This window comes from Girardinichthys multiradiatus, chromosome 20 (assembly GCF_021462225.1).
Source record: "Girardinichthys multiradiatus isolate DD_20200921_A chromosome 20, DD_fGirMul_XY1, whole genome shotgun sequence".
In the NCBI taxonomy this organism is placed as follows: domain Eukaryota; kingdom Metazoa; phylum Chordata; class Actinopteri; order Cyprinodontiformes; family Goodeidae; genus Girardinichthys; species Girardinichthys multiradiatus.
In genome coordinates, this window is record NC_061812.1 from 50883130 (window position 1) to 50908693 (window position 25564).

The window sequence follows — 25564 nt, forward strand, 5'->3', positions numbered from 1 at the left end:
CACTTTTAATGAGTATCCAGAGTTGGATTTATTGTACATAAAATGTTAGTATCAGCTAAATAACTCTCACTTTGGTAAAAACTAACTGCTATATCCAGTCATGAATGGAAGAGATTCCTAATATTTGTGCAGAATGACACAGAGCCACGTCCAGCACAGTACTAGTTAGTGAAAGACTCCTCAGTGGCAGTTCTCTGTGTGCAGTAGGTTCATGAATCTTGACTCAGTGAGTGACAGTGCGAACGCATCACGTCCTCATTCATGTGGTACCTGAGTGGTGTAGAAGTTCCCCTCCCGAATGGCCTACTCCTGTTGGGACCCACAGCCATGAGTTACAACAGGAAATGCGGTACGGACTTTTCTGGAACTTTCAAAATAAATTGCATTAACCTACTTCTGGCAAAACCAGGGAACGGGGTAACTGCGGACTTCCTGTGACGTCACTGTCCAAATAAAAGCACCGCTCTTGCTACATCCTGTCTCTACCATCTGGACTCTGTGCGAGGCTGGCCGGTGAAACAGCACACTAATGTCTCTTTGCTGGCAAAAGACATAAACTCTTCAAACTTTATCCAAGGGTGTCATAAGATCACGCGATCATATGCACAACTTAAGTACTGCTGAATAACTGTTGAAAGAATCTGGTATTCATTCATAAAGGGAGATTAAGGTATAAGCCTTGCTTAACTTTCTCTCTGAGGCCTGCAGAAACAAACTGTGTTCCTAGTTTTCTGCAGAGATGCTGTCTCTACAAAGCAGAGTGGAGCAGTTTTTTCTCGGTCTGAAAGGACGACAACAGGAGCCGCATCCCGTGGTAACATGCAGTGTGGTCAGTGGACAGAATGAGCTGCCCAGCCACTGCTCCAGAGGTTAGCTAGAAGCTAACCGTTTGTTGACTGTGGACGTTTCTTCAAACTTCATCGTCATCCGAACAACTCCTCAACACGTTCATAAGAGGTTAGGTTTTGGCAGAATAACAGAGAAGGATTTAGATTGAAATGATCTAAACGTTTTTCATTTTATGAAGTTGGGTTTTGTTTGGGTTGAACTCAGCTATCTTGGTGCTAGCAGACTTATCTGCAGCACACATGTTCAGTTTTGTGCTCTTTGTATGTTTTTAAAGTTAAGACAAACTTTACTTCAAGGGTGATTTTAAACAGAAGATTGATCGTCCGCGCTTATGCATTTTAACCCTTTTACAGGTCCTTCTCAAAATATTAGCATATTGTGAAAAAGTTCATTATTTTCCATAATGTAATGATGAAAATTTAACATTCATATATTTTAGATTTATTGCACACTAACTGAAATATTTCAGGTCTTTTATTGTCTTAATTCGGATGATTTTGGCATACAGCTCATGAAAACCCAAAATTCCTATCTCACAAAATTAGCATATTTCATCCGACCAATAAAAGAAAAGTGTTTTTAATACAAAAAACGTCAACCTTCAAATAATCATGTACTGTTATGCACTCAATACTTGGTCGGGAATCCTTTGGCAGAAATGACTGCTTCAATGCGGTGTGGCATGGAGGCCATCAGCCTGTGGCACTGCTGAGGTCTTATGGAGGCCCAGGATGCTTCGATAGCGGCCTTTAGCTCATCCAGAGTGTTGGGTCTTGAGTCTCTCAACGTTCTCTTCACAATATCCCACAGATTCTCTATGGGGTTCAGGTCAGGAGAGTTGGCAGGCCAATTGAGCACAGTGATACCATGGTCAGTAAACCATTCACCAGTGGTTTTGGCACTGTGAGCAGGTGCCAGGTCGTGCTGAAAAATGAAATCTTCATCTCCATAAAGCTTTTCAGCAGATGGAAGCATGAAGTGCTCCAAAATCTCCTGATAGCTAGTTGCATTGACCCTGTCCTTGATAAAACACAGTGGACCAACACCAGCAGCTGACACGGCACCCCAGACCATCACTGACTGTGGGTACTTGACACGGGACTTCTGGCATTTTGGCATTTCCTTCTTCCCAGTCTTCCTCCAGACTCTGGCACCTTGATTTCCGAATGACATGCAGAATTTGCTTTCATCCGAAAAAAGTACTTTGGACCACTGAGCAACAGTCCAGTGCTGCTTCTCTGTAGCCCAGGTCAGGCGCTTCTGCCGCTGTTTCTGGTTCAAAAGTGGCTTGACCTGGGGAATGCGGCACCTGTAGCCAATTTCCTGCACACGCCTGTGCACGGTGGCTCTGGATGTTTCTACTCCAGACTCAGTCCACTGCTTCCGCAGGTCCCCCAAGGTCTTGAATCGGCCCTTCTCCACAATCTTCCTCAGGGTCCGGTCACCTCTTCTCGTTGTGCAGCGTTTTCTGCCACACTTTTTCCTTCCCACTGAGGTGCCTTGATACAGCACTCTGGGAACAGCCTATTCGTTCAGAAATTTCTTTCTGTGTCTTACCCTCTTGCTTGAGGGTGTCAATAGTGGCCTTCTGGACAGCAGTCAGGTCGGCAGTCTTACCCATGATTGGGGTTTTGAGTGATGAACCAGGCTGGGAGTTTTAAAGGCCTCAGGAATCTTTTGCAGGTGTTTAGAGTTAACTCGTTGATTCAGATGATTAGGTTCATAGCTCGTTTAGAGACCCTTTTAATGATATGCTAATTTTGTGAGATAGGAATTTTGGGTTTTCATGAGCTGTATGCCAAAATCATCCGTATTAAGACAATAAAAGACCTGAAATATTTCAGTTAGCGTGCAATGAATCTAAAATATATGAATGTTAAATTTTCATCATGACATTATGGAAAATAATGAACTTTATCACAATATGCTAATATTTTGAGAAGGACCTGTATATATATATATGGAGATAATATATATATATATATATATATATATATATATATATATATTATCCACTTTTTATTTAAACCACTAATTTTCAAATCATATTTTCAAATCATAAATTTCCTAAATTAAAGCCTCATAAACATGGGGAAATTACCTCAATCAGCACCTAATGTGGGATTCCAGAATTAAAGCAATACTGACATGGCGATATCTCTTAATCTTTTAGTGTATGCCACGTGAATGCCAGAAATGCCACATGAAATATAAATAAAAAATGTTGACATTTGTAGAAACAGAAATCTTAATCAGGACAGAAATTATCCTTGAATGACAGTTTACTTAATAAGTTGAATAATAATGGCCATATTTACTAGGATTTATTTTTGAAAAATGTATATCTCAATATTATTCAAAATGTATCTTTGTAAATGTTTAAAGATGCTAATTTATTTATTTATTTTTTTAATCAGGTCCTGTCCGGCAGAGAAGCACTCAGAGTGCCAAGAAAAAGCCCAATAGATTTACTTTCACAAGTGAAGCATTACAGCTAACGCTTTAAAGCTCTGCTTGATATTCATAAAAATAAACTTTATTAGAAACAGAGATTTGGGATTATTTCAATTGTTATGGACATGGAGACAGAAATGGAAAGGAAAAAAAAAGAAGCACGAAAGAGAGAAACGGGTGCAAAAAGGAAAAGGGAAGAAAAGGCGAATAGAATGGAGGAAAGAAAGAAGGATGAAGAGAATACAAGATAACACCCTGTTTGCTTCTACACCTGCAAAATGTTCGTATTACCAGCCTTTTTACCGAAAGGTGCACGGTATTTATGAATACATGATGTATTTAGTGGTAAATGTGGATCAATATAGAACATTTGTGTATCTGCTAACACCTGAATCTAAACACCTGTGGGTCTGAGTGTGAGCGCACTTGTGTATACAAGGCTTCTCCATTGAAATAGGCAATCGTGAATGTGAGGAGCCACAGACCTGCCCCCCTGGACCCGGGACAGATACGGAGGAGATCCGAGCCACAGACATCCAAAGGCCCCCCAGAGCACTGGAACCCCAGGAGAACCACTGCCGGGACTATACCGTAACCCCCACAGTGAGGAGCAGGTGAAAATCCCAGGGGGAACCACCCAGCAGCCACAGTGCAGAAGCCCCAGCAAGCTGCAACGACGAGCCCACAGGCCCCGCCAGCAGACGTCTATGCCGATCCAGCAATGGACACAGAGACCCGAGACCCCGGCACATATCAATCCGCAAGCAGAGGCCCGACCAAGCCCAGGGGTCCAGGCCCTGGCAAGCAGCGACCAGTAGTGAGCCAGCACACACCAAAGCACCCAGCCCTGGATACCGAGAACCACAAGTACAGCGGTGGGCACAGATACCAACCACCGGCAGGCAGTGTGGCGGGGAGGGAATAGGCCCCACATTCGATGGGGGCGTAAACTGATCCAGGAGAGGGAGCAGCCCAAGACCCAACCTGGCACAAAAAACAGGCACATACAATTACAATCACACATTTCCACCCTCACGCATACACATAAAAACACTCACACCCATGCACAGAACGTAAAGACAATCAACAATGGACGTCGTACACTCACTCACACTCCCCATACATACTCTATACTCCAAGGGCCAGGTGCCAATACCCCATAGGGACAACCCGCCCCCGGACACAGGAGGTGGTCCCCTTCCCTCCGGGGGTGGAGACAGGCAGACCGCCCCAGCACCTGAACCTGGTCAGGGCTAGCCCGGGCTTGTACATGAACCTGGCCCAGACCCGGACCCCGACCCCTAGCCCCACCCCGACCCCAGTCCCCAACCACCAGAGATCAGCCCGGCCAGCCCGCACGCCAAACCATGCAGACCCCTCCGACCCCCCTCCCCCAGACAGAACCGGGTCTGGCGTCAGGAACCGGAATCTAGACAAGGAACCAGAATCCGAACCGGAACCACCCATGTCCTACGATGTCCATCCCCACCCAAGGCTAACCACCCACCTCCATCCTGCTAAGACACCCAGGTAGACTCCGCCCCACCCCCTCCCACAGATCCTCCGCCCTGCCAGCAGAGTGCACTCCTTGAAGGAGAGAGCATCTGCAATGAGATGGTACCTACCCGCCAGTTTAGGAGGCCCTTACGCCCACCGATGCACTGAAGGCCCCCGGACCGGTGCTGGATGCCAGAGCATGCGCCAGCCCAAAAATCCTAATTTAAAGTTGAAGTTCTGTAGTATGTTTCCCCTAGTTTGTGAAACGTCCATCATGGAGTGATACTTTCATTTTGAAAGCACGTCCAAAACGTGGCTTCCTCTTACTACTTCGGCTAACTACAGTATTCTCTCAGTTATAGTCAACAGGATACAGTACACTATCCCAACTAACAGCGCTATCATCTTAGAGGCTATTCCTGCTGGTCTGGCACCCTATTGCAACCTCCAGCATTGGAAGGACCATTTCTAGTTGCTAATGCCACGATTTGAGCTTGCTTTCTCTTAGACTCTTATTACAGGCCACACAAAAAACAAAACCAAGTTAATATATTCATATGCATTGTGCCACTAAATGGGCAAAACGGCACTCGATTGGTGTCTATCTTGGATCACCATGAGTGCTCCCGTTATCACTTCCGGGTCAGGGTCGGAGTTGGTATATTCTCTTTCAGGCAGTTGTGTCAATTGGAAGCGTTTTGTGTTTTGTGATGTCTTTTCTGAAATGTTTTTTGAAATGTTAATTTGTTTTCTCAAATGTAAATTTGTTTCCTGAAATTTCAATTTGTTTTCTCAAAGGTAAATTTGTCTCAGGCTTTGTTAAAGTGTTTCAGATTTTGTAATGTTGGTTTCCATCTCCCGGCCACCATACAATTATCTAGCGGTGCAGAAAAAGACAAAAACAGCAAAAACAATGCAAAACTGTTTATGCAATAATAATATTCAAAACACGCAGTACGGTTTTGTCCCTAAGGAGCTAAACGCAGCACACAGCACTAACATAAGCAGAAGGCACGATGCTACTGCTATCAGAACAATGGGCAGGACGTCGCATCAACACAATAAATTCATGTCTAAAATAAAGTTTGCTGTCATTTTAGCTTTATTGCAGCTTACCACTTTGATGTGTCCATTTGAACTGACCTTTTTGCATGAAATGTACCCTTTAAGGAAAGTGAAAAGTGCCATAATCCGCCTGTTTTGCAATACGCGGCAATGAGTTATCAACTCTGTTAATTACGCTACCAGGTGTTTAGTAATGCGCCGCTTGGCATTTAAACCGTGTCAAGCCAATGCCTGATGAATGTTTCCTTTTTATTTCATTTGTATTTGCAATTTGGGAGAAGCTGGTCATCCTTGCATGCACTGTCTGTTAGCTTACAGCTTCCTCACTAATAAGGGTGACTTGTTTCTCCTTCTGTTATTGTAAGGTTTTTTGTTTAAAAAGGGAAATTAAACCTAGCATTAGGTGTTTTTGTTTTTGTGCTGTGGAGCTGAATCAATATCAAACTATGACTCTAAAACTAAGGTATGCACCCAGTTGTTATTTATATGCAATGTGGCAGCTACAGCTAGGTGTGGTGTTAATAAAGATGTTTTGTATTGACTGTATTGTACATTTATGTATTAAATGTTAAAAATATTTGCTAACTGCATCAAAATAATATTTGAAGTTGATGCGACACTGGATTTAGTTTTTTGTGCTATATTGTAATGTCTCTGAAAGCAATTACTATAATATCTGGATCCAAGATGTGCTTTCATGAACATTCTGAAGAATTAATCATAAAAATAAACTCATCATAAAGATGTTGCCTCGTTTCTAAATTGTATACTTCTGTGTCTAAAAAAAACATCTACCTACCAAAATTATTGTAAAATTGTATTTACTTACACATTAGAATACCAGAATTTGGCTTTATTTAATGAATACACTATGATTATACTTTATTAAAGGGGTCATAACTGGAGTACATCCACAAAGTCTAAAATCTTAGACTTCTGAGAGGAAATATGTCATTAGTGTAAGAAATTCTGACCACTGTTATGATTTCTTAGTCTATCTTGCTCCTCTGCAGCTCAATTTAGCTTCTCCCAATATGAAATATTTTGTCTTCCATTTTGCTGTTCCACCACTTTTCATCTGTGCAAAATTTCAATATTTTGTCCAACATTTGAGTCAAACTACATGAAAGGCTCAAAAGAAAATACTGCTGTTCTGATGTATGACCCTGAGTGACAAATCTTTGTTATAAATTGTGGATAAAATACCTGAGTTAAAGGCTATTTTTTACAAACTGATGTGGTCTTGGGTTTTTATGCTTTTTTTTCCTCAGTATTTTGTATCTACATCTGTTTGCTCACCAAGATATTGATTGTTAATTTTGGTTAATCTAAATGTGTTTCTGTATTGTTTCATCATTTGTTTAATTTAGATTGACTTTCTGTTGACCCTGCAATAGACTGGTGATCCTCTCCCAGGTCTTTCCTGAATTCTTCCTATTCATTTCTTGGATCGGGTCAAGCCCCACTTAACCCTAACTGAGATAAGACAGATACATCGGAGCCATGGTGTCAGACTGTGGTACATGACCCGATGTACTTGGGATGCCTTTGAGTGTTATTCAGAAAAACTCAGACACAATTACTTGCAGAGTGAATATGAACAAATTGTGATGTAGAGCAACTAAGCAGCAACAGTCAAAGTGGAGAAAACTTTTAAAACTCCCAGTACAGTAGAGGAAAGTCAACCAGGAAAAGGTGCTAGTGGCTACAGGAATGTGGGACCAGCAAGAACTTAATAAATTAAAACTTGCCAATAGGAGATCAGGGCATGGAGCAAAGAGAAACATGAGAACAATGTGAGAGAGACAGGCATTGAAACAAAGAGAGAAACAGAAGAATCCCAGGTGAACAAATAAAAATCAGGAGCTTAAATACTGAGGCAGGGGTGGAAGATGACAAAGGAACCAGATGAGCTAATCAGAGGAAATGTGTGGCAGCTGTGATAGAAGGAAAGGTGGGAAGCTGAGGGAGGGAGACTAATCAAGAAGAACGGACCTGAGCAGAGATACTACAAAGAAACTACAGAGAAACTACAAAACCACAGGGGAAAGACAAAAACAGATCTATGAGAAATAAATCCAATAGCACAAAACGACAGGACACAAGAATAAACTAAGAAACTCAACACAAAGGATGACAACACCTTATTAGTCAACATGACATCAGATATGCACTGAAAATGACAACAGGCCAAGACCATAACAAGGAAATGATCAAAATAAAAACACAAAAAAGCAAAACACTTGAGGATTGTTGCAACAAAAAAAGTAAAAAAGAAAGGAGCAGAAGTAATCGATTAGTGACACCTGATGGAGTTAATTCACACTGTTTATGGACCTATAGCAGATCTCAACAAAACATTTCAAAAATCAAAGGTATTATTTATTTATTAATTTATTCAATAAACAACATGTTGGGGAAATTACATATAAATCATGAGTAATTACTAGCCTTTCAAAAAATAGAAAAGAGCACTGCCAACCAAAAAAAACAAAACAAAACGACAAAAACTATAGTAATGATAATAATAGTACTTTAGTAACTTTCTAGTGTTTAGGCTACCTCGCCTCCCGCCCAGGAGCGCTAGAGATATGCAATGTGATACAGTTGTTGTGATTATTAATCTGAGAATAGTATTTAATATTTAATATTAATATTTTATCAAATAATATTCCGGTCTGTTAAGGGTTGTCCTGTGAATACCGGCCCAGTAAGGCGATGGTATTAGGACAAAATAGAAAGGTGTGAGACAAGCTCTGACATTATTGAACAGCATAAACTCTGCACATATATGGAATGAATTCACACAATTTCTTTAAATACAAGAATTTATTAACAAAAATAAGTCAAATCAAAGTCAAACATATTTCAATCAACAAACTCTTTACTATGCTAAAAACAATCCAACTAACTACCAAGCAGAATTAAAGAATGGGGAAGGCAAATAGGCTATGTACAATATAAACAAGTTGATTAAAAGTGATTGAAAACCATGACCAAAAGAGTGATGCAACATTACCATGCAATGTTTATGTTTGAGAACCAAGGATTATCTTGAAGAATCTGGAAATAAAGTTAAGTTAGTCTTGTAACTAACTTAGGCAATAATCAGCAAACGTTTAGTAAACCATTCACAATGCAAGATCAGATAAAATATTATTTTAATAAAATAATGTTTTAAATAATGATCTGCTGAATAAAATTCAATTCAATTCAAAAATACTTTATTAATCCCGAAGGGAAATTAAATGTTGTTGTAGCTCATTATGAGGGTTTCTTCAAAGAGCCGTTATAGATGCTGATGGTCAACCAACCTTCTGGATGACCATTTCTCAATGGTGTCTCATTAGCTGCCTTTATTTATGACAATAATATTTGAAGAAATATTATTAAGGGAATATTTTGGAAAGAGCCAAACCTTTCTGGAGAAATGGTGCTTAATAGTGTTTACTTAGTTATCAAATTTAGTAAAATGATATTAGGGACACATTATTTATTGGATTGAAAACTAAACCTTTCTGGGTAAATATTATTTAACAGCAAGCACATGTCCTTAGCTGTTAGCAGTTAAGCTAACAAAGAAGCTGTTAGCTTAGCACCAGAATCAAACACATACCTTTAGAATATCAGGATAAATAAAAGGGTTAAAATGCATAAGCGCGGACAGCGCGTTATGATCAATCTTTTGTTTAAAATCACCCTTCAAGTAAAGTTTGCCTTAACTTTAAAAACATACAAACAAAGAACACAACCTGAGCACATGTGTTGCAGATAGCCTGCTAGCACCAAAATAGCTGAGTTCAACACAAACAAAACCAAATTTCATAAAATGAAAACATTTAGATCATTTCAATCTAAATATCTCTCTATTACTCTCTGCCCAAAACACTTAACCTCATGAACTGTGGTGAGGAATGTTGTCCAAGCGACGAAGTTTGAAGAAGGTATCCACAGTGAACAATGGTTAGCCACAGCTGACCTCCTTAGCTGTGGGGGTGTTGGAGGTGCTCTGTGAACAATGGGTTAGCTTCCCACTAACCTCCAGCTGTGAATGAAGAACAGCTCATTGTGTCCGCCAACCACACTGCATGTTAACACGGTGGTGCGGTCTCTGCTGTCTTCCTTCCAGACTGGGAGACCGCTCTGCCTGCCTTCATAGAGACCGCTTCTCTGTAGGGAACTTCTCTGGGACAATTTGCTTCTGCAGCCCTCAGAAAAAAAGTAAGCAACTCTTACACCTTAATTTCCCTGTTCATGAATGAAAATACCGGATACACAGACAGTATTTAATTCGTACTTATCTTTGCATATGATCGATGATCGTATGACATCCTTGGATCCAGTTGAAGAGTTTATGTCTCTTTGCCAGCAAAAAGACATCAGCGCGCTTGTCTCCCCTATCCAGTCCCTATCGAAGGCCATGTGGAAGAGGTAGGATGTAGCAACAGCTGTGCTTTTATTTGGGTAGTGGCGTCACAGGAAGTCTGCAGTTATCCCGTTTCGTGGGTGTGCTGGAAGACGGTTAATGCACTTTATTTTGAAAGTTCCAGAAACGTCCGTACCGGAGTTTAATGTTGTATCCATGGCTGTGGGTCCCAACATAGTCATCAGCAAACCTACAGGGGTTGGACAATGAAACTGAAACACCTGTTATTTTAGTGGGGGAGGTTTCATGGCTAAATTGGACCAGCCTGGTAGCCAGTCTTCATTGATTGCACATTGCACCAGTAAGAGCAGAGTGTGAAGGTTCAATTAGCAGGTTAAGAGCACAGTTTTGCTCAAAATATTGAAATGCACACATTATGGGTGACATACCAGAGTTCAAAAGAGGACAAATTGTTGGGGCACGTCTTGCTGGCGCATCTTTGACCAAGACAGCAAGTCTTTGTGATGTATCAAGAGCCACGGTATCCAGGGTAATGTCAGCATACCACCAAGAAGGACGAACCACATCCAACAGGATTAACTGTGGATGCAAGAGGAAGCTGTCTGAAAGGGATGTTCGGGTGCTAACACGGATTGTATCTAAAAAACATAAAACCACGGCTGCCCAAATCACGGCAGAATTAAATGTGCACCTCAACTCTCCTGTTTCCACCAGAACTGTCCGTCGGGAGCTCCACAGGGTCAATATACACGGCCGGGCTGCTATAGCCAAACCTTTGGTCACTCATGCCAATGGCAAACATCGGTTTCAATGGTGCAAGGAGCCCAAATCTTGAGCTGTGGACAATGTGAAACATGTATTGTTCTCTGATGAGTCCACCTTTACTGTTTTCCCCACATCCGGGAGAGTTACGGTGTGGAGAAGCCCCACAGAAGCGTACCACCCAGACTGTTGCATGCCTAGAATGAAGCATGGGGGTGGATCAGTGATGGTTTGGGCTGCCATATCATGGCATTCCCTTGGCCCAATACTTGTGCTATATGGGCGCGTCACTGCCAAGGACTACTGAACCATTCTTGAGGACCATGTGCATCCAATGATTCAATCATTGCCGTGTATCAGGATGACAATGCACCAATACACACAGCAAGACTGGTGAAAGATTGGTTTGATGAACATGAAAGTGAAGTTGAACATCTCCCATGGCCTGCACAGTCACCAGATCTAAATATTATTGAGCCACTTTGGGGTGTTTTGGAGGAGCGAGTCAGGAAATGTTTTCCTCCACCAGTATCACGTAGTGACCTGGCCACTATTCTGCAAGAACAATGGCTTAAAATCCCTCTGACCACTGTGCAGGACTTGTATATGTCATTCCCAAGACGAATTTATGCTGTATTGGTGGCAAAAGGAGGCCCTACACCATACTAATAAATTATTTTGGTCTAAAACCAGGTGTTTCAGTTTCATTGTCCAACCCCAGTATTTTCTATTCCTTCTGCTGTTGTGTTTTTCTCCTCCTAAGACAGCCAGAGCAGAGGGCAGATGAAAGCCCTGCCACTGGTGCTAGCACTGCACATTGTTAACTGTGTTAACTGAATGTGAAAAAGTTACCTTTTCACGTGCTGTAAGTGTGAATAGTAAAACACTGTCAAACATTCATTTATCAAAGACCCCATCAGCTCTTTTTTCTTTTCTTTTCTTTTTCTCTCACACACAGTGAATCTCTGAAAATGTCTGGTAGTAATGTACAGATTTGCTTGTAATGTACAGTTTTGCTTGCATCAAACCTGCATGAGATAATCTTAGAGAAAAGGAAGGCGACCCTTGAACAAATGCTATTATTTAGCTCATTTCATGAAACAGTGCTACATCTCATTTCATACCCAGATCAATTTAAAATCTGTTGCTGTTTGCAGTTTGATTAAACGTTAATTTAGTTGTAGTTTTCAACTTCTCAACTTTGCTGGTTTGCAATGCAGATTAGATTAGCTTTCAGCTTCAAATAAATTTTCAAAGACAAATTCATAGCCCTTGATTTTTTTTTATGTAGGCACATTACAAACACAAGTGTCAAGGTTACTAGAGAATTGTGATGAATAAAATGTGAAATGTGCAACGTAAATCTGTGTTCTGAGCTCCTGAGTCTACAGGCATGTTTACGTGGTCATAAGTATTGAGAATAAAGGCTCAATCAGAATGAAATTGCATTCCAAATGAGAGGGGAGGTTTATGCTAATTGTCAATCCAAACAGTGGCCATGTAAACTATTGTTCAGGTCATGTCATTTGCATTGTGGCAAACTAAACTGACTGTGCGGGTGTGCCCTGAAAGCAACAACACCTCAATCGCTCTCAGAACCTGGTATGGAAGCTCAGACAGTTTGGTAGCGAGACACCGGAGCTTGCTGAGCTTCATGCAATGCTCCATTAAGTGCAAAAAGAGAACTTCCACAAACAACAGTTAATACAAAAATGGAGACTCTGTGTAAGAGCAATGGCATGTACAATGTTTTCATCTGCATATGAGTGAAATGGTGTTGTGACTATGAATATGAATATATTATTTAATGTTTAATATTAATACTTTAATATTTTATCAAATAATATGTTGGTCTGTTAAGGGTTGTCCTGTGAATACCAGCCCAGTAAGGCGATGGCATTAGGACACAATCGAAAAGGGTGAGCCAAGCTCTGACATTATTGAACAGCAAAACTCTGCTCACACATGGAATGAATTCACACAATTTCTTAAAATACAATAATTTATTAACAAAAGTAAGTCAAACATATTTCAATCAACAAACGCTTTACTATGCTAAAACAATCCAACTAAACTACCAAGCAGAATTAAAGAATAGGAAAGACTAATGGGCTATATACAATATAAACAAGTGGATTAAAGATAGTTGAAAATCATGACCAAAAGAGTGATGCAACATTACCATGCAATGTTTATGTTTGAGAACCAAGGATTATCTTGAAGAATCTGGAAATGAAGTTAAGTTATTATTTTATTAAAATAATGTTTTAAAGAATGATCTGCTGAATAAAACCAACCTTCTGGATGAATTATGAACAGTGTCTCATTAGCTGCCTTTATTTTTTATAGTAATATTTAAAGAAATATTTTTAAAGAAATAGTAAGTTGTCTTGTGATTTTCAAGAATCCTTCATGAGGACTAATATATCGAGGCACGTGACGTCGCCCGGTACGGCGGAGCCGGTTCCCACCTTGGAGCCAGGCCTGGGGTCGGGACTCGCCGGAGAGCGCCTGATGGCCGGGTTGCTCCTCGCAGGACCCGGCCGGGCCAAGCCCGAACGAGAGATGCGAGGCCATCCCCCAGTGGGCCCACCACCTGCAGGGGGAACCGTGAGGGATTGGTGCAAAGAGGATTGGGTGGCGGACAAAGGTGGAGACCTCAGTGGCCCGATCCCCGCATGCTTAGGCTGGCTCTAGGAACGTGGAATGTCATCTCACTGGGGGGGAAGGTCGAGAGATATCGACTAGAAATAGTCGGGCTCACCTCCACGCACAGCATGGGCTCTGGAACCCATCTCCTTGAGAGGGGCTGGACTCTCTTCTACTCTGGAGTGGCCCACAGGGAGAGGCGGCAGGCTGGTGTGGGTTTGCTTGTTGTCAGCCGTCTCGTGTTGGGGTTTACCCCAGTGGATGAGAGGGTCGCATCCTGTGCCTTCGGGTTGGGGATAGGTCTCTGACTGTCATTTCGGCCGCAGTAGGAGTACCCATCCTTCTTGGTGTCCCTGTCGGTTGTGCTGGATGGTGCACCTCCCGGGGACTCCATTATTCTGCTGGGGGACTTCAACGCCCACGTGGGAAACGACAGTGACACCTGGAGAAGTGTGATCGGGAGGAATGACCTCCCCGATCTGAATCCAAGTGGTGTTTTGTTATTGGACTTCTGTGCTAGTCATGGATTGTCCATAATGAACACCATGTTCAAACATAAGGGTGTCCATCAGTGCACTTGGCACCAGGACACCCTAGGCAGGAGGTCAATGATTGACTTTGTTGTCATATCATCAGACCTTCGGCCGCATGTTTTGAACACTCAGGTGAAGAGAGGGGCTGAGTTATCCACTGATCATCACCTGGTGGTGAGTTGGATTCGCTGGAGGAGGAAAAAGCCGGACAGACTTGGCAGGCCCAACACATAGTGAGGGTCTGCCGGGAATGCCTGGCGGAGCCCTCGGCCAGGGATGTATTCAACTCCCACCTCCGGGAGAGCTTTTACCAGATCCCGGGGGATGTTGGAGACATAGAGTCCGAGTGGACCATGTTCTCCGCATCTATTGTCGATGCTGCTGCCCGTAGCTGCGGCAGTAAGGTCTGTGGTGCCTGTCGCGGCAGCAATCCCAGAACTCGGTGGTGGACACCAGCAGTAAGGGATGCTGTCAAGCTGAAGTCCTATCGGCTGTGGTTGGCTTGTGGAACTCCTGAGCCGGCTGACGGGTACCGTGAGGCCAAGCGTGCTGCGGCCCGGGCTGTGTCAGAGGCAAAAACTCGGGCCTGGGAGGAGTTTGTTGAGGCCATGGAGAAGGACTACCGGTTTGCCTCGAAGCGATTCTGGCAAACCGTCTAACGCCTCAGGAGGGGGAAGCAGTGCTTCGCCAACACTGTTTACAGTGGGGGTGGGAAGCTGCTGACCACGACTGGGGACATTATTGGGCAGAGGCTGGGGACTCGGGGTTGGACTCTTTCATCACCCAGGCTGAAGTCACCGAGGTGGTTAAAAAGCTCCGCGGTGGCATGGCTTCGGGGGTGGATGAGATCCGCCCTGAATACCTCCAATCTCTGGATGTTGTGGAGATGTCATGGTTGACACGCCTCTTCAACATTGCATGGCGGTCGGGGACAGTGCCCCTGGACTGACAGACTGGGGTGGGGGTCCCTCCTCCAGGCCGAAGGGACGACCCAGGAAACGCTGGAGGGACTATGTCTCTCGGCTGGCCTGGGAACGCCTTGAGCTGCCCCCGGAGGAGCTGGAGGAGGTGTCTGGGGAGAGGGACATCTGGGTGTCTCTGCTGAGTCTGCTGCCCCCGCGACCCGGTCCTGGATAACCAGAAGACGACGAGTACGAGTAGAATATTTAGGGAATTATTTTGGAAAAGAACCAAATCTTTCTGGAGAAATGGGCTTACGTATACAGGCACGTGTTCTTAGCTGTTAGCTGTCTTAGCACCAGAATCAAACACCTACCTTTAAAATACCAGAGTTAATAAAAGGGTTAAAATGCATAAGCGCCAACGGCACGTTATGATCAATCTTCTGTGTTTAAAATCACCCTTTAAATAAAGTTTTTCTTAACTTTCAAAACACACAAACACAGAGCACAAAACTTAGTACAAATGCTGCAGATAGCCTGCTAGCACTAAGATAGCAGTGTTTCGTGAACAAATCCAAACTTCATAAAATGAAAAACATTTAGATCATTTCATCCTAAATCACTTCTATCACTCTACTCAAACCTAACCTCATGAACCGTGCTGAGGAGAAGTGTCCGGGCGACGACATAGTTTGAAGAAACGTCCACAGTCAACAAACGGTTGGCTACAGCTAACCCCCTTAGCTGCGGAGAGTGGCGGCTGTTCTGTCGGCCGGCCTAAACTGCACATTACCACGTTGATGCGGTCCTTCTTCAGATCGGGAAACTGCTTCACTCGGTGTTGTAGAGACAAGGTCCTTGCAGGGAATTCTCTGGAACATAGTTTGCTTTCTGTAGATCTCAGAGCGAAAGTCAAGCAACGCTTGTGCCTTAATCACCCCGTTCATGAATGAATCTACCGGATACACAGACAGTAATTCATTCGTACTTAACTCAGTGCATATGATCGATGATCGTATGACACCTTTGGATCCAGTTGAAGAGTTATGTTTTTTTGCCAGCAAAGAGACATTAGCGCGCTGTCTCTCCTGCCAGCTCCGCAGTGCGGTCCGGATGGAAGAAGTTGGACCATTGGAAAGGTGGGGTTTTATACGGCCAGTGGCATCAAGGGAAGTCCGCTGTTACCGCCCCCCCAACCCCCTTGGCTGTGCCGGAAGTAGATTAAATGCAATTTATTTTGAAAGTTCCAGAAAAGTTTGTACCGCATCTTTCATGTTGTATCCATGGCTGTGGGTCCCAACAATGGAAACGAGTAGTTATACAAAGCATGTTGAAACATAAATGATGTTTATACGGTACATTCTTCGTGTTTGCCGCCGTTCGTGTTGCTTTTGTTGTCTGCAGCTTCTAACCCCTATTTTTCTACCAGCTCCGCATAAGTACAGGCTGCAATTATTGTCCATTCTTCTTGGCAAAATACCTTAAGCTCAGTCAGAACAGAAGAACAGTGTCTGTGCAGAGAAGATTTCAGGTGTTAATATGTTTTCTATGGACCAGCCCTTATCCAATATGTTAACTTTTTTGTTTGGACCAGATCTATGTTTACATTGAGAAAAAATCTGTTGTAGAATAATATCTTATTTGTCCCACAGTTGGAAATATTATTATTTTTATTATTATTTTTATTACTAAAGATAAAACATCATAATTAAAATACACAACTTAATCCAAGGTACATACTTCTGTAGCAGATATACACACTTATTTCAAGTGTAATAAACGTTTTATGTGTGAAACAGCATGCCAACAGAAGGTTCATGCTCCACCAGCTGCTGTGAAATCACTGTGTTAAAACACAAAGTCTGCAGTGGCACTAATTCAAACCTCCACCCTGTACAACAACCACTTTCCAGCAATCAGCAATTCCCAGACAAATAACTGTCAAAATACAGTCTGCCACTGTCAACACTGATTATGTTAAACTGTCTTAATTCTGTAGATGAGCAATAACTGGTTACTGACTTAATCACAGAGTAATCTGTGGATTCTAAAAAGCCGATGCCAACAGGTGGGAAAAAGCACATAGTCAAAATACTTCTGCTCATCTAAAAGAGTGTGAAGGGATGGATGGCCCTGGGGCAGATTTCTCAAATAAATCAGTTTGTACCTACAGATGTTTCCACTGTTTTAGATCAAATTCTGTGTCATCCAGTGTTGTCATTTCATAGTTTAACATATTCAATAAGATAATTTATTTTAAACTGCACCCCACAATAGAGACAAAACACAAAGAATGAAATGTAATTTTTATGTTAAACCTATAGTGTTCTGACATCTTAATACTAACTATGACCTGAGTGAACTAAGTAACGTTTACAAAAAAAACTAGAATTTGTGTTTTCTAGCAAGCTCTAATTTATCTACTGGTAGCATATGAATGTACTGTAGACATAGAAAGTCTAAATACACCATTTAAAAGTCCAGGGTTTAGTGATTTAAAAAACATTCTGAAACTTTGATGTCATCTGTGACGAGTACAACCCAATTCAAAAACAAACTGAAGTCATTAAGGGTGAAATCTAAAAAAAGTTAAATCATCTGATTACCAACAGTTAAAGCTAACATTATTCATACATCAAACAGAATTAAATTTAGAAAAACAAAACTACTTTTTGCATCCAAACATGCATGGGTTCCAGGTCTTTGAAGCTGAAAGGCATTAGCTCCCTCCAAAGATTTCATATCAGATTCTAGTATGGCATCTGGCTGGGCTACTCCAAACATCTATCCATCATCCACCCATTTGCTATTCCCACATAATCTATCCTGGGTCGCAGGGGGTTGGTGTCTCTAGCCGTCACTATGCAAGAGGCAGAGTATGCTCTGAGCGGGTCACCAGTATAGAGGAAACATGTTGGTAACGTAAAAGTTTACTTTAAACTTAAATTTCCCAGGAGAATGAATCTTTTTTGGCTCCTGATATTTTCTGAATCATCAGAGAACTTTAAAAGCATCAGAAGCTCTCAAAAGGCACCAGTCAGGATAAGGTTACAGAGTGATTTCCAAAGCATTAGCTGTACCATGGAAAACAGTGAAGGCAGTTATCATCAAGTGGACAAAATATGGCACAACAGTGAAGTTATCAAGAACTAAAGTAAAAAAAAAAAAACAACAATCCAAAACTGAAAAAAGCCAAGAAGAAAACTGGTCAGAGAGGCCTACAGCAGCTTTAAGGGACCTTATGGAATTTCTGGGCACTTATTTTGAAGGAAAACATAACAAAAAACAACATTTTGCAAAAAAACATTTGAAGTCTCCTAAAAGCACGAGCGCAAATGAGTTTTGATCTGATTAAACAAAGCTTGAACCCTAATTCCAAAAGGTGTCTTTGGCACCAAACCAACTGTGGTTATCACTAATAGAACACCATACCCACAGCAAAGCATGGTGCTGGCAGCATTATGTTTGAAGGTTGCTTATTTTCAGCTAAATCTGTGGCATTACTCAAAGTGAAGGGAATGTTTGTTCTGTTTAATCTACTTTTGTTAATTTCAGTTTAATGAGTAAAACTGCAGTGCACAAGAGAGGAGGAGCTGCCACTTTGTTTGATAAAAATGGAATTTGAATTCCTTTGAATATGATGCCAGTGTGTTGAGTTCTTTTAATCGAGGGGAATTATTAACCATCTACAGGCTTCCAAGGTAAACAGCTAAGGTTATGTTCTGGTAAGAGAACTGTTACATCACATACCAATCCATAACAAGGTACGCATTTAGGATCTAGGTCTTTCAAAGGTTGGAACATTGCTCTTGCGGTTCTGACTGATGTTGCTCTTTGTGATCATTAATGTTTCCCTAAACATCCAGAGGTGATCAGAATACAGTTTGTCTAGTTTAACATCACATTTTACACCATCATCTAATAAGCTGTCAGCCTCTGTAGATGTCCTTGTATTTTATTTAATTGATTTCATAAATCTCCAAATGTCATTTATAGAATTTAGAGAAATTCCAGCTCAGGTTTGATCGGTCAAAGTATTTTAGATTTAACAACAGATGATCAAATGCAGTTTAGCTTCTATGGGCACCTCAGCAGTAGATGCAAACTTTGGCATCATTAATGGTTTGGCGTAATTCTCTTCTTTCATGTATGCAAGCTGCTTGGACCTTGACGACACTCTCCTACTTTTCCTATTTCAGCTCAAAAACTACACTTCACGCCATCCACCACATACTCCTAGGGGCAATAGTGCAATCATGTATATACTGTCCAACCAGAAGAGGAGAGGAATAAAGGAATTGAACAGAAAGACTTAACTGATTTCTCACCTTAAAATCAATGCAGCTTTTATTTTTTTGTGTTTTCCTTCTCATTATCAGACCATTGTCTTCATCAACTCTATGTATTTAGTACCGTCCTCTGAGTGAGATTATTGTTCCTGCTAGAGTGCGCAGGCTCTGCAGACACAAAAATTTTCCACATGGACATCTGAAGAGATTACTCGGTGGATACAGAAGACGAAAATTATGTCACACAGGATTTGCGGTTAAGTGTACTTTAGATCAGACTATGAGCAGGTTTGAATTAGGCTATAGCAGCCAAATAGATATTCAGTCATTATATTCTGACAGTGCTTCCAAATGGCCTCTTGTCTGTTACTAAGTGTCAAAATACTGCCACAAAACATCATGAAGGCTCTTACAAAGTTCACGTAACGTAGTGTCTACCAGTCTGTCTGATTTATTAGCTAACCATAGCAACACAGCAAGGTTCTGAACAATCATTTCCTTTCTTACTTCAAAATAAAAGTGACAAACATAAATACAACACAGTGTCAAGCTTAAAGCATTCACATTTATATGCAAGGCTCATAGTAATAGATAGAGTTATTACATCAAATCTGTTATTTTCAGAGTTATTACATCATCCAGTCACATGAAGACACTGATTAGAAAGGGCTCCCTGAGGCAGACTTCGCTTTGGTGACAAAAATGGTCATGTTTTAAAACTGTTACTCCCCTCTTCTTTTATTCTTGAGTTATTATAAATAGTACTCCAACCTACCCCACTTGATTCTTACTTTTAAATTATTTTGACAAATTAGGTAGAAAGGTTCTGTCCAGATATTGTTTTATTGTTCTTATAAAACAGGTTTTCTTTTCTTCGCCATTAGTATGAAACATAACAGAGCTAAGTTCTCCTTCCTCACATCTTTGTCTTTCAACACAAGACACATACCTTATGTAACTGAACTATGAAACCACAAAACTCTGCTCCCAATCCTAATCCACTCAGTCAAGGTTTTCATGTGTAGAAGCTCAGAGGGAGAAAACGGTCTCTCACGAACAAACAAGTCACTATTTCTGGTATATTGAACCAATTAAATAAAAAAAAAACAGTCTGAGTTTATGTAATATAGCTGTTATCACATGGGCCCTTTCAAGGTGGAGGGGATTCACCTCTTACACCAATTTCACAGAGAATGAGTCATTTTGCTTAAACCTCTAATCCAATTCTTCCAGCTCTTCTCCCAGGACTTGAAAGACAATCCATCTGTTTCTCCTGGCCACCATTCAATCACACCACCTTCTGTTGTCAAGGCTGGAGGTGATGTAAATGTTCCTACCACTCTACTGACAGCCAAGGGACTCAGGGACAGGGTGGCATCATGGCGAAAAGATCGCAGTTAGGGTCCTAATTCATCACCCCGGGCGTCATCATTTGGCCTTACAATATGCTAATGCAGCGACGTCGTGCCCTCGCTGTCACCTCATTCCCTCGCTTTCATTCTTTTACTCTGTCTTTTCCTCACTCCCCCACTGCGACGTGTACCAAGCTGCAAAGACTTGGAGGGGGCTGTGAGGGATGTCTGAGCTGATGTTTGAAGTGGATGAGTGTTGCATAATGTTGTCCGATTATTACGTGTAATTAGTCTGTGGTGTCGATGTTAGAACTAAATCCGATTTAATAAGAACTAAAAAAGCACGGACCTTCATAAAGCATCTAAGACCAGGGATCACGTTAACTGAATTTTTTCTGTTTTTGGCAGATTTTCTTAAACAGTGACAGAAAAATCTGAAGTCCATCTGTTATTTTGAGAGATTGCAACTAACACTCGTTACAGTTTGGTGATGTGTGAGCATATTAATTAGCTGTTTTTTGCATGACCTCGTTGGCTTCACTCAGTAAAATGAATGAAAACAAATGCTTTTGAATGTTTAATATCATTTAAAAAAAAGTGACAGGTAAAAATAGATTCTGATTATGACAGGATTTTTTGGATCCTGCCAGTCAAAATGACAGAAAACAAGAAAGTCTAGCACAATGTCTGCCTCAGACTGAATAAAACCCAAACCTGTTGCCTTTCTAAAGGTTAGTTATTTTCTGCTGGCAGGTGACTTTAGTGGGAATATTAATTGTGCATTGTTGCATAATTTTATTAACAAGTTAGAATAATTTCCTTTGTAATCTTGGGCAGTGGTGTCTATTGCCAGTCCTCAAGGACCAGTGTCCTGCATGTTTTACATGTTTTTATGGTTCAAAAAAACTGAATGACTGATTCATTTTTAGCCATTTCTAGAGTTTGTGGTTGTGATGCAACATGTAAAATAAATCCTCTAGTGATTCCTTTTAGCAAGGAACTATTCTACAAAAAATGTTTCTGTTTATTCTTACCCCATGGGATGGATATGTCAGCCAGCCCCAGTCTCCGGTTATTGTGGTCGTGTCAAGGAGATTTACTGCAAAGAAAGAACAAAAAACAACAAAGGAGGTGAGCAACAAACTTTAAATTATAGCTTTTCCCAACCCGCCTCATCAGTCCTATCCTTCATTAACCGCATCTATGTGCACAGGAACCTGATGGAGTCAGGCACATACATGCTGACACCTGTCTGACAGGTGTGACTGATGAGCCGGGGATTGTCGTTACAGCGACTCTAAGCCGGATGTCACCTTGACCTGGTTTGTCCTTAAAGCTCTTTGAACATCAGACAGAAAAACAATTGGCGTATAGAAGAGGAGGGATTTAGGGGTAGAATGGAAAAAAAATCAAAAGGCAATAACTTGCTTCTTCATTAGAGTTTTTAGATAAAGCATGGTGTGTCTCAACAGCTACAGTGGTTTTTGTTTTTCCCTCTTGAATTGTCCGTTTGAGGCCTTTTCACTAATATTAGAAAAAAGTTGTTTTGCTTCTGCTGGCACTTCAGAGGCTTTTAAGATAAGCTGAGTTTACATCAGGGGTCTCAAACCCCATTCCTTTAGGGCTGGGTTCCTGTAATTTTAGATGTGTCTCTGCCTTAACACACCTGACTCAAATGATTTTCTCAGTAGCAGAGCTCGACTGCAAGCTAAGGAAGCAGTTTGATTCAGATGTGTAGGACCTGGGACAAATCGAAAAGTTGTAGGACATCGGCCTCAAGGATTGGGGTTTGAGAGCTCTGATTTACATGAAAACAACAATGATTTAGTCCCTAGACCTGTTATTACTCTAAAAATAGGATCCTATATTTAAAAAAATATATAGAAATGAGAATGAAAAACAATAATAAGAGGTATTATCATTTTTGCTGGTAGGTGTAACCCTTTTTCAAAACACACATAGACTAGGGTCAGCTGGGTTTTAACTGTAGTTCTGTGACAGACTGGAGGCGGCTTCCCAAAGGTATGCCTGTTTAAAATTTGGCAAAGTTTGGACCTATACTTAGAAAGAATGCAAATATTGCCTGATTTCTCTGCAGAGCAATAATATCAGTGACCCTCTAGCTCTGACCCATACTTTGGTATGGACTCCATTTGACACATTAAGGTCTGCTGTGGTTTCTGGTACTCAGAACTTAGCACTAGAACATTTGAATTCTGAAAGTTGCTAGATGGGGTCTAGATGGACCACACCTGTTAAACCAGGACATTGTTATGATTCTGGCACGTCTGCTCTACCCTGTCTCCCTGGCTGCAATCAGCAGAAGAGATGCACCTGGTGGCTGCTGCAGTGTAGTGCAATCTGTGGAATGCCAAGCACCTGTGTCTTCCCTGATATATACTGACTCTGACAAGCAGACTGTGCCAGATTTTTGAAAACCATCGTGTGAGTAGATATCCAGCGTTCCTTCCTGTCTGATCATTGTTTCTTGACCTTGCCTCTTGGATTTTTGCCTCTCTGCCTAATCCCTGTCGGACTGTTTGGACTTTGGTTGTTGACCTTGTTTTCTGCATCTGGTTTATGCCTCTGCCTGCCCCTTGCCTGACATCTCTTGTTCCGATCATTGACCCAGTTTCTGTCCTCGGATTATTGAGCCAGCCTTGCCCTTGGATTATTCAGCCTGAAGTCACATCTTACCTGTGCTGTGGAGATCACTGCCTGCCACCCACTGAGGTTTCCCCTCTGGGTTTCAAGTTCTACTCAAGACAAAAGCAGGTTAGTGACTTTTCTGATCCCTGCAATATCTGGAGAAACTACAAGTCACTAATCCCTCTTTCTGCCCCAGTGATTCCTGGAAGCTGTGTGGAGTTTTACCTGAGTGACGTTTTTCTGTGGCTGAATAAACCTTTTAAATTTTCAGTACTGTGTCTGGCTGAATCTTGGATCCACCTGTTTCTGATTTGTAATACACATCTCACACTTAATTAAGGTCTAAAGTAATTAGAGGCCAGGTCAACAATCCAATCTTCTTGTAGGGCTCCTCAAACCTTTCCTGAACCATTTTTACTTTGAGACTGATAGCGTTATCCTGTTGAAAGAGGTCCCAGGTAATAGGAAATACAGTTTCCATGAATATTTATTTATGATTTGCAACAATGATTTCATATGTGGTACGTGTTAAAGTTTTGAGTTTCCCAAAAGACATGTGGGTGACTCGCAGGACATAAGGTGGAAGGTGCTCTGGTCAGATGAGGCTAATATTGAACTTTTCGGCCACTATGTAACACATCCCATCACCCCAAGAACCATCCCCACAGTGAAACATGGTGGTGGCAGCATCATGCTGTGGGGATGTTTTTCCAGCAGCAGGGTCTGGGAAACTGGCTCAAGTCAGGGGAAAGATGGATGGTGCTAAATACAAGGAATATTCTTGAGCATTCTTGAGTCAGTCTGCCTCTGGGACGAAGGTTCATCTTCCAGCAGGACAATGACCCAAAGAGGTACATCTCAAATAATTTGAATATTGCGTAAAAGTGCAATATTTTTACCAGTCATTTCAGAAAGTAAGATGGATATTTTATAGAGACCCATTCCGAATAGGGTAAAATATTTAAAGCTTTTTCTTTGTAATTTTGATGATTATGCCTTATAGGTAAAGAAAACCCAAAATTCAGTGTCTCCAAAAATTTGTGTATCACATGTTTTAAGCACAAATATCAGGCTTCTTAAAAGTACACCCATTTCTATGCACTTAATACTTGGTTGGGGCTCCTCTTGCATGAATTACTGCATCAATGCGCAGCATCATAGAGGTGATCAGTCTGTGGCACTGTGCAGGTGTAATGAAAGCCAAGGTTGCTTTGATGGCTGCCTTCAGGTCATCTACCTTGTTGGGTCTGGTGTTCCTCTTCACTCTATGGGGTTTAGGTCAGGGGAGTTCGTTGGCCAATCAAGAACAGGAGCACAATAGTCATTGGACCAGCTTTTCGTACCTTTGGCAGTGTGTGCAGGTGCCAAGTCCTGCTAGAAAATAAAATCAGCGTCTCCATACAGCTTGTCAGCAGAAGGAAGCATAAAGTGCTCTAGAATTCCCTGACAGATAGATCCATTCACTGTGGACTTCAGAAAACACAGTGTACCAACACCACCAGCTGAGATGGTACCCCTAACCATCACTTACTGTGGAAACCTCACCCTGGACTTCAAGCAATGTGGATTCTGTGCCTCTCCACTCTTTCTCCAGACTCTGGGACCTTGATTTTCAAATAAAATGCAGAATTTACCTTAATCTGGAAACAGGACATTGGATCATTGAGCAACATTCCATATCCTTTTATCCTTAGGTCAGGTAAGATGCTTCTGATGTTGTCTCTGGTTCAGGAGTGGCCTGACACAATGAATGTGACATTTGTAGCCCATGTCTAGTATTCATCTGTGTATGGTTGCACCGAGTCCATCCTCAGTCCACTCCTTGTGAAGATCTCCCAAATTCTTGAATGGATTTCACTTGACAATCCTCTTAAGGCTGCAGTTTTCCCTGTTGCTGGTGTACCTTACCCTACCACACTTCCACTTAATTTTTCAGAGGTCTTCCCCATGATTGTGTATCCAACTGACCCAGAGAGAGACCGTTTAAAGGCTTATGAATTGAGTTAATTAGGCGATTAGGGTGGGACACCAGGGTCCAATAAGGAAGTTTTTCACGGAATTCTAATTTTCTGAGACACCTAATTTTGGGTTTTCTTTACCTGTAAGCCATAATCATCAAAATTACAAGAAACAAAGGCTTGGAATATATCACTCTATGTGTAATGATTTTATATAA

General features: G+C 41.6%; 1 protein-coding gene across 1 annotated transcript in view; it reads right to left on the reverse strand.

The window, feature by feature from the left end:
* The window catches only part of epha8 (eph receptor A8), a 342530-nt gene that overhangs the window by 233939 nt on the left and 83027 nt on the right, over positions 1–25564 (reverse strand). The window contains exon 2 of the mRNA XM_047347467.1: positions 21774–21838. Coding sequence (XP_047203423.1) covers positions 21774–21838 — 65 coding nt within the window. The remainder of the gene's footprint in view (positions 1–21773; positions 21839–25564) is intronic.